The sequence below is a fragment of the Nicotiana tabacum genome, chromosome 22, assembly GCF_000715075.1.
Source record: "Nicotiana tabacum cultivar K326 chromosome 22, ASM71507v2, whole genome shotgun sequence".
Lineage (NCBI taxonomy): Eukaryota > Viridiplantae > Streptophyta > Magnoliopsida > Solanales > Solanaceae > Nicotiana > Nicotiana tabacum.
The window spans coordinates 125,347,864-125,358,556 of NC_134101.1; the positions used below are offsets into that span (position 1 = coordinate 125,347,864).

The following is a 10,693-nucleotide window of genomic DNA, read 5'->3' on the forward strand; positions in this document are numbered from 1 at the left end:
GCTCCATTGGGTGTTTTCGGGTTTAGGAGCATGTTCGGATTGTGTTTTGGAGGCCCGTGGCTAATATAGGCTTGAAATGCCGAAAGTTGAATTTTTGAAGTTTTTGATTCGATAGTGAGATTTTGATCTGAGGGTCGGAATGGAAGTTCGGAAGTTGAATTAGCTTCGTAGTGTTGAATGTGACGTGTGTGCAAAATTTTAGGTCATTCGGACGAGGTTTGATAGACTTTTGATCAAAAGCATATTTTGAGAGTTTTTAAAGTTCTTAGGCTTGAATCCGATGCTAATTAGTTGATTCGATGTTGTTTGAGGTGTTGTGGAGATTTGTATAAGTTTGGATAGTGGTATATGACTTGTCTCTGTTTTTGGTTGAGATCCCGTGGCCTCGGGATGATTTCGGGTGGTTAACAGGAAGTTGGAAAGTTAGAGTTTGCAGCTGAAGTCTTTGGGTTGCTATCATAACCGCATCTGCGGTTGAGAGGCCGTAGAAGCAACTCCCGCAGATGCGGAGTCAAGCCGCAGAAGCGACGAAAAGGAGAGTGAGCAGGAACCGCAGAACCGGATGTGTTACCGCACCTGCGTGACCGCAGATGCGGCATATGGGTCGCAGGTGCGGAGAGGGAATTTTAAGTGAGAACCGAAGAAGTGGTATCGCAGATACAAAAATTGAGCCGCAGATGCGACTTTGCTGGGCAGAAAAATCAGAATTCGAGGGTTTAGTTTCAAAAAGTTAGAAATTGATTTGGAGCTCGGGAGAGGGTGATTCTATGGGGTTTTTGAAGAGAAGATCATTGGGTAACAATTCCTTATCCCTTTCTAGTTGTATTCCACTAATCTATTGTTAGTTTTATCATTTAATTTTAGATTGGAGATGAAAATTGGGGGAAAAAATATTGGAAGAAAGTTCTTGCACCTAGAATTCGAATTTTGATTGGGAATTTGACCTTGGATTTGGATAATTTTGGTATGCATGAACTCGTGAGAGTATGGGGATTCCAAGAATATAATTTTTTCCTGATTCCGAGAAGTAGGCCTGAGGGGCGTTTTGGTCATTTTACCTAATTTCGCGTATTAGCTTAGAATTTATTTGTAGAATCAGTTACTTGGAGTATTATTTACATTATGCAATTTAATTGAATAGATTCGGACCATTTGGAGTCGAGTACTCGTGGCAAGAGCGTGGTTTCAGGTTGATTTTGAGCTGGTTCGAGGTAAGTGGCTTGCCTAACCTTGTGTGGGGGACATTCCCCTTAGGATTGGTATTGTTGATATTTGAAATGCCTTGTACGTGAGGTGACAAGTGCGTACTTGTACTAATTGTTGAAAATTCCTATTTTCATTAAGTAACTTTAATTGTGTTTTCCCTTCCTATTTATTGTTGTTAGCTTAGAGAATCATGTCTAATTGACTTAATTGCTTTATTTGCTCAAACTGTCTTATTTGGACTACGTGAAGTATGCTAGGCTAGAATTACTTGTTTACCTTGTTGTGAAATTGAATTTAGTTAAGTGTTCTTCGTGTCGTTGCTGCGTGTTTACTTTTGGGACTACGTGACGGTATCTCGGGAGATCCCCTGCACATAGATATATGGATTTAGACTGTAGTGCGGGATACTAAGAGATCCCCGACATGTATTGACGATACTAAGAGATCCTTGGGAGAGATCCCCAGCATAAATATTGAGGATACTAAGAGATCCTCGGGATACCAAGAGATCCTCGGCACACATATTGAGGATACTAAGAGATCCTCGGGATACTGAGAGATCCCCAGGTTGTTGTCTCCATGATGAGCTGTACTTCTTTCCATGAATTTCCTTGTCTCTGTTATAACTTTTATTGTTCCTTCTACTCTATGTTATTTCTTACTGTTGCACTTAATTTTTACTGTCTTACTCTATACTGTCATACCTTATATTTCATTTAACCTCAGTAGGGCCCTGACCTTCCTCGTTACTACCCGACCGAGGTTAGGTTTGGCACTTACTGAGTACTGATGTGGTGTACTCATGCCCTTTCTGTGCATGTTTTTCATGTGCAGATCCAGGTACTTCCACTCAGATTTATCACGCTTGAGACGAGGCGCTTGTAGAGACTCTGAGGTATATCTGTCGTGTCCGCAAACCGAATAGTCCCTTTCTACTCTCCCTTTTTGTATTAGCTCTTCTATACTTTCGTTTCTTTGTTAGATGTTCTGGAGTTAGATGCTTGTAGACATTTAAAAGCTTGTGATCATGAGATTCCGGGTTTTGGGAAAAGATATTAGTTTAGAGAGTTGTTATTGTGTATGCCGAGCAGCATTTTAAACACTGTTTATTTCACTATTGCTGTTTTAAATTATTTCTTCCGCAAATTTTGTTTATTTTCAGCTTTTGTTACACTTACCTAGTCGTAGAGACTAGGTGCCATCACGACAGTTCACGGAGGGCGAACTGGGGTCGTGACAAACCTATATTTCCTACTCTACAAACATCACAAATACTCTAAATATGAATGCTAACGTGCCCAGATTGTACATCAAGAGCGATGATCTGGTAAATTCACTTTTTTTCTTTTTCTTAGTTTACATAATATGATTTTTTACCCTATCTTTCCATTACGCTTGTGCAATATCTTCCAAAGAGTATATGTGACTATCTTCCTCCTAGTTCGATTAAAACAATACTTCGATATAATGGGAAGGAGTGAAATGTGACTCTAACAGGTGTTGTTCGATGAAGACTCATTAAGGGGCGGAAACAATTTGTTGTCGACAACCATCTGAAGAAAGGGAGTGTTCTTCTTTTTGAATTTGTTGAGGCTACATCAAGGGCTATGATATTCGCTGTTGAAGTGCTAGGAACATCTAATGCTTAGCTTTTTCAATTTTTTCATTAAGGTCATGTAGAGACTGTGTTCTGCCCTTGACATTAAAATATTCATGGATTAATATGGTTTACTTATAATATTGTCTATTATTTTTTCTTGTATTATTGTTATACCTATTTATTTTAAGAAGACTGAAAATATTGTCTGTGATTTTTGCTAGTTATACTTTTTTAACGTTTATGAAAATTATTTTATACATTGTATAAGGAAAAAAATTACTAAAACGTAAACTACTAGGAAGAGGACTGAAAATTACAAGTCCTCCTCTTCTTTTGGATATAATAGAATGCAGAAAAAACTGTGAAACATTAAAAAAAATTAAAAAAAGCCTCTTAAAAATCTTAATACAATTTGGTCATAGAAAATTTGAAAAGTTATCATGAATAACAAAAAATTGTATTAATTAGTGATTCAAAGTATTGGAGACCGAAATATTAAATACAATTCAACCACCTCTAGACTCTTCAGATGAAAATAGGAAAGAACAATTTTCCAAAAAAAAAAATGTTGCAGCCAGATTTCGAACCTTGGCAGTGTATAAAGGGAAAGAACTTAGAGAGTTGATCAACCAAAGGGTCTATCTGCATTTCTAGTTGGATTCAATATTACAAATACCTTTATTAGTGAGTTGATAAAAAAGAGAATGTCGGTACTTGTTTCGAACCCAGGCAACAATGGTTTAGAGTTCAACACGATAAAATTTGGCATCGAGCAAATGCTTTCTGAACTCTCTTTGTTAGAACAATTTTATTTCAAGTATTGAAGTTAGAATACAACGTAACTAATCCAAAATCATGGGGAGAGATAGCAACAATAATTCAGTAGCTAATATGCCATTAAAATCAAACAAACATTATAAGAAAAAATAATATGTTTAAGTTTCATAAATAATGAAACACCAAAGTTTATACAAAACAAGCAAAATTTATTCAAAATCAAAGTCCTGGACCAAATAAAACAACAATGCAATTAGGCCTATTGAGAACTCCAAGTTTCAGCAATATTCTTTATTGCTTATTATAGTTCCAAGTCTGGTTCGGCATTGAGATCAAACAAGCTTGATTGCAATTGTGTAGCGTCAATTTGCTGCAATTAAAATCAAACAAACATTATAAGAAAAGATGACATGTTAAAGTAATAAATCAAATGTAGTTGCAAAGTTATACCTCATTCACACCTGGGGAACCATCATGCTCAATGTTCGTACCTCTGCCTTGCCCATTACCCCTATACTTGCGTCCACTACCTCTACCACCACAATTGCCACTACACTACCACCAATCCTACCACCATCCATGCCACCCCCTCTAACACTAGTTCTTCTGGCATTATTAGCTCCAAATACACCACGCGGCTGTGAACTTGTAAAGTTGTATTCAATTCTTCCTCTATATCGATTCAAACGCGGCCTGCCACGTGAACGAGTGTACTGCGTATCTCGTAGAGTTGTGCCTTCAGTTTCATCTGAGTCATCCTGGTCGGGGTTTGGCACGATCATTTCGTCGTCCAAGTTTTGAAGATCATGCACCATCATCTTCAAATTATGCTTAGCATATTAAACCTTCACGCAGTGCCCAGTGCTATATCACAAGCCATGTCAAAACACTTCAACATGCTCCTGCATGTCTTGTACTCAGGAGTCATGTTTGGGTAACCAACTTAATGGAACCTATTTAAGCGTGGCCTAATAACATCGCTTCTCCACCTTGTTAGTATATAGCTTTCATCAATTTTATCAATCTTATTGTGCGACAAGATCTTGAGTATATGGCAAAAAAGTATCCCTCTAGACTCGAATCATTTGCAGCTGCAACTAAAATAATCACCGATGTGAGCACGTGATTTTTGCCCTATATGAATTACTCTTATAAAACCCAAGAAAATAGATTTTTTTTCCAATTATTTGCCATTTTATAGGATTTTTGTAGGATTTTGTTAATTGTTTGCATTTTGTGCACGTTTAATTTTCATTAAAAATCATGAAAAATGCCAAAAATACTATGCATTGCATTTAGGTTTCATTTTTACAGTTTTTAGGATAAATCAATTAATTATTTATTTTATTAAAAAATAAAAATCACAAAAAATATTTTATTTTTGCATTTTAGCTTTAATTCTAGAATAGTAGTTTTTCTTTTAAAGTTAGGATCAAGGAATTTTTATACTTTTATAGAAATTGGTTAGTTTTATAATCTAGATGAATTTAGGATTTTATTTTGGGTTTTTAATTAAAGAAAAAGAAAAGAAAAGACAAATAAAAAGAAAAGGAAATAAAAGAATTGAATAGAAAAGGGTTAACTGAAAAGGTCTTATTTTCCTTTTATTTGGACAAAAGCCCAAACAAGTCTACCCTAAACCCGCCCCAAAATCCAGCCCAATACCCAAATACCCGGTCCAGCCTCACCTTTACTCAAAACGGCGCCGTTTTTGTTCAATCAAATCCCAGTCGTTGTTCTCGTGTGATCCAACGGCTGGGAACTGACCTTTGTTTAGTATAATAGTGTCTGAACCTGAGACCCCCCCCCCCCAGTCAACCCCCTCATTACATCTCTTCATCTGAGAGTCCAAACCCTAGCTGCCTAAGTTCCCTCGCCGGCGCCGCCTTGCTCCGCCGCCGGAAATCGCCTCACAGCAGTAGCGATGCTCCAATCCACTCCAAATTAACCCCCCAGAATCCTTGTCATCTCCTCTTCCCACATCTCTAACCTGTTTCCCTCAAATCCCTCCAACTTTGGATCTGAACTCAGAAACTTAAGAACCCTAAATCGCCCAAATGGCCCCAAACCCACACCAAACAACCACCACCTCCCCCTCACCTCATATCTTCACTCTGTTTCACCTTAAAATCACCCAAATCCTTTGGATTCCGGATTTGAGAAACTTCCAAAGCCCTCAATTTTGTCCTTTTTGCCTCGCCGACGTTTCTTCAGAGTTTGACCCAAAACTTACATTGGTGGATCGTTCTTGATAAGAACGACTGATTACTGTCGATTTTGGGTCATTTCCAAAACTTGCCAGGATTTTAGTCCGTTGGCAGTGATCGACCGGATGCTCCGAGTCCAATTGGTTTATTACGATAGAATAGGTAACCTCTTAACCATTTTTTCTCTCTTTTGACTGATTTCTTGTTATAGTCGCATGATTAAGGGTTTTAATTTTTTCTAGAATTGTTTGTTAACTTCTATGTTAGTCAGTAGTTCAGGGATTAATTTATGCATTTTCCCTCAGAGTCGTTAGATTTTCAGCTTTTGTTCGGTTATGGTTTATTTAAATTAGTTTAACCTTGTGTTTAGTCTAGTTTGTTTTGAAATCAGCTTGTTAATATCTCGTTGAGGTTTGATTCCCTATTAAGTGGAAGTTTTAATTGGTTCAAAAGGTTCGAATTTCAGAAAATGGATCATTCATTGGTTAATTCTTGTTAGTGTCAGTTTCAAAATGTTTAAGTATTGTATCATTTCGGATTTCATCTCAATAATAAATCTATTTAGGTTTTAAGGTTGGTGCCATTTGATCTTTATTTCCATTTGGTTCTGGTTTGGAGTTGTTTGCCTTAGTTTTTAAATGGTTAGAAACCCTTAGGGCCCAATTAAACAACTAAAAACTTAGGGGTTTAAGCTGGAAATGAAAAAGGGACTTTCAGATAAATTCCTACAAGAAGCTTCTAGAATAGGGGGCAGATGTCCTAGTTAGTTAAAAAAAAGATGCCTTTTACAGGCTGAGAATAATTCCCAATTCTGTTTGGAGTACATGGCCTTAGAGGCCTGTAAAGACTGTCCTCCCTTCACTCTAAAACCAGACTTTTAAGCATATTTCTCTGCATCAAAGTTCTAAAAAACACATCAGGATTTCAAGACCTTGAAAAAGAAAAAGTTTCTGCAATACTTTTCGCAAAATTAGCTGGAATTGTCTCTGATCTTTCCTTTATGAATTTCTAAAAGCTGTCATTGGGTTGTTGGTTTTCTGGGTTCGAATATGGATTAAACTGAAGTTGCTGTTGCTAATTGTTGATCCTTACACATCTTGGTTTGAAGTTTTCTTATTTCATTCTTTGTTGCTCACAAGTATATTCATGGGCTTGAAGTGATAAAAATTGGATTGTAGCATGTTGATTCGGACTTTGATTCTTGATTTACATATAATTAAATGTTCTTTTTTACATCTATTTTGTTTTTCTTCAATCCGAACCTGTAACTTCTTTAAGTCTGTCTTAAATACTATCGATATTGATGTTATCATATTTAGATGCCCTAGACATTTCAAGGCTGTTTTGATTCATTCATATGTGATCCAATAGTTCATTGTACTGAGTAATTGTAATCCGTGAGATTTGGGAAGGCTGTTGAGTATACATTGTGTGTTTTAACTATCAAGCATAACAGCATGTGTAGATTTAAATTAATCCATGAATGAGTTTTATAGTTTGGATTAAAGGGTTGAAATCTCGATTGGGCTTGACAGTGGCCTAGATGAGGCAGCCCAGCTTAAGTGTGACTTGGGCTTTTGGCCATGATCTGATTCATGTCATGGGCTCAGTATCTAGCCTTGTTGTATTTTTATTTATTTCGCTTGGTATAATGGACGTGGGCCTTAGTACTCAAGGCATGATTGTACAGAGTTGGGTCGTGCATTCGTTGGCCCATGTGGAACTAAATGACCGTCTGCCTGGCTTCACTTATGGGCTCGATTTGAGCCTAGTTTTATTTCAAACAGTTTTGGGTTTGGGCTCAAGCCAGGATCTGCTTAGATAGTTAAGGGCCCAGCACATGTGTACTAATTTTTATAACTAATAGTTATGTATCAAGTTCAGACCATTTTGTAAATATAAAAAAAAGAAAAGCATCCTTAGGCCTAATTAACCACGATTCTTAAAAAATAGATTGAGCTATGCCATCTATAAATTATATCACCATGGCCCTTACAAATATTATACTAGTTATTAAAAATGAACACTCGTAGAAAAGCTTTTAGGCACATTTTAAAAAATACAATTGTGACTGTGTACACGTTCATGACATAATCACGATTCTAAAACTAAAGCGGAGTATGCGTTCGCGCAACTTCGACCAACTTTCTCAATAATAAAATTATTATTAACTTAGTCCTCTTTAATTAAATATAGTTCTTTTAGGCCGAGATGTGTCATCCATAATTAAATCACCTATGGCCCTCCTAGTGGTATTATAACTTAGATATTAAGAATAATGATACTCGTAGCTTGCTTTAAGCACGTTCAATATACCATCGTGGTTGTGTACATGTTCGCGTGACATAATTACAATCTTAAAAATAAAATCGGGGTATGCGTTCGTGCAACTTCGACTAAACATTCTTAAAAATAATAAGGCATTATTAATTGTGGACACGTTCGCGTGACATGATTTTTGACGCGCCAAACAAATGGGTACACGTGCGCGTGACCTGTTTCAAGATAATTTTAAATTAAAAAGAGGCAAATGCACATAGGTTTTAAAATGAGTAATTAAACAATTTGATTAAGCCAAGTATGATCAAAGCGACCGTGCTAGAATCACGGAACTCGGGAATGCCTAATACCTTCTCCCGGGTTAACAGAATTCCTTACCCAGATTTCTGTATTCGCAGACCGTAATAAGAGTTAATTTTCTCGATTCGGGATTTTGTACCGAAGACTTGGGACACCATAAAATTATCTCAAGTGACAACTCTGATTTTAAATAATTAATCTCGTTTCGATTATCACTTAAATTGGAAAAACTCCCTTATACCCCTTACGGGGTGGTAAAAAGGAGGTGTGACAACCGATAGGTGTATATTCAACAGTGTACTCTACTGATTTTTCACCATTGTTTGTACAACTAAATAATCACTAACGATGAATTTCTGTATACCAGGGACAACTTGATGATCGTCGGGGCTGCTGACTTCAGAATGATACAATTTCCTTAGTTGTGTCTTGAAAAATTCATACACTGTACGTGTATAACACTAAATTACCTGCTCCTCCCACTTGAAAAATGACTCACACACAATTTGAAAGCCCTTTGACCTGTATTCCGCTCCAACTCTTTCTCATGCTTAGCTCTTATAGCTAACTCATACTGGTGAACAAACATCCTAAGAATGCTTTGACGGGTAATATATCCATCACAGAGCACATGCAACCCCTCACTTCTTTGCGTAGATAGCATATCAACAAAAAATACACATTACGGTACACATGAACCCATTTTTCCTTCTCAGAGTAAAGCTTGTTGAACCAATTCCTTGTATGCAAATTATACTTTGCAATATATTCTGTCCATTTTGTCTCGAAAACTTCAACAGTAATGCTATCAAGTACCATGGATTTAAATTATCCACGTGCAATATTAGAAGGACGAGCACCACTTAATTAAAGAGGCAACTTTGAAAATATATGCCAAATACAATACCTATATATTGTATGTGGCATCACTTCAGCAATGGCTGGCTTAATGCTCTGACATTGGTCAGTTATGATCGCATCTGGATGAACATTTCCCATGGCCTCAAGCCAAGTTCTAAAAACTATTTTTTAACTATCGATATCTTCATGAGACATGAGAGCACATCCCAATAAGATGGACTATCTACGGTGATTGATGCCAACAAATGTAGCACATGGCATATTATGTCGATTGATAAGGTACATCGTATCAAAGCATATCGCATCATGAAATTGCTCATACGCCGCCTTACAGTGTGAATGCACCCATACTATATTTCGCAGCCTATCAATATTATCAACGTCTATTGAATAGAAAAACTCCCTATCCTTTACCCGCATTTCATGAAAAAAGTTGAGCAGTGACTGTGTGTCCCCTTCTAGCATTTCAAAATTCATACTCTTTAAAATAAAATTTCTACAATCTTTTGGAGTGCAACCCAAATTTTACGGTCCACCACATTGAACCTCAGCACGTCTAATATTCTTTGAGGGTCTAATGCTAGATCGATCATGAGTTAGAAGATCTCTCTTCAAAGAATCACAAACAGACCTATGTCCAGCCATCAAGCGCGATATGGAAGGGAGCAAATCATGATTGTGATCGTGAACGACCTTAGAGACGTGCCAACAACCAAAATCATCCAAAACAGCAGTGAGCCTAGCTTTACAATTGTTACTCTTGGTAGTAAACTTGGTTTTGTGAATCCTAGCCCTATCACAACAGTAAGTTATGTACCTGGCAGTGTCACCACCCTTATTGTTGGAATTTCTTTTGACAACAGAGAATCCTTTCAATTGTGCATGTTCTTTGTAGAATGCAAACAAAGAATCTTTATCTCTAAATCGCATTCCAGAGATTGGACCTACAACCACATCATCTTTAGTGAATCCATTCTCCATTTCATGATCAACATCACATAACTCTAACTCATTTCCTAAAAACTGCTACTCATCATTGTCAGCTTCTCCATAATATTCTCCATCAGGTTCTTCTTCATCATCATCATCTAAGTGCACAATATTGTTGAAACTGCCGAGGGAATCAACATCGACCCATTCGTATTCATTCAACAAACTGTCATCCAATGTCATCCCTAAAGATCTGTACAACTCGTCCCTAACTCGATCAAACCTATTATCTTGGTTCATATTCATGGTTGTTGTATTTGTGTTATGTTTATTTGGATTCATATTTTCTTGGTTTGAATCCATTTTTAGATAAGGAGGAAGTGTCCACTTTGACTTGGTTTGGTAAGGAGGAAGTATTTACACTACTAAATCTGATGATACTTCCTCCTACTAAATCGTATACCGTATTTTTTTATAAGAAAATACAATAATTTTCTATACACATAAAATACAATAGAAATACAATATAATG

The 10,693-nt window shown here is 36.8% G+C and overlaps 1 protein-coding gene across 1 annotated transcript; it reads right to left on the reverse strand.

Moving 5' to 3' along the window:
- Positions 1-9,756: 9,756 nt before the first annotated feature.
- LOC107791542 (protein FAR-RED IMPAIRED RESPONSE 1-like) lies at positions 9,757-10,212 on the reverse strand. The gene has a single exon (XM_016613630.1). The coding sequence runs from the start codon at positions 10,210-10,212 to the stop codon at positions 9,757-9,759; it is 456 nt and encodes a 151-aa protein (XP_016469116.1).
- Positions 10,213-10,693: the final 481 nt, after the last annotated feature.

Coding starts and splice junctions, on each gene's coding strand:
- LOC107791542 (XM_016613630.1), bottom strand. CDS start 10,212: ATGGAGAATGGATTCACTAAAGATGATGTGGTTGTAGGTCCAATCTCT.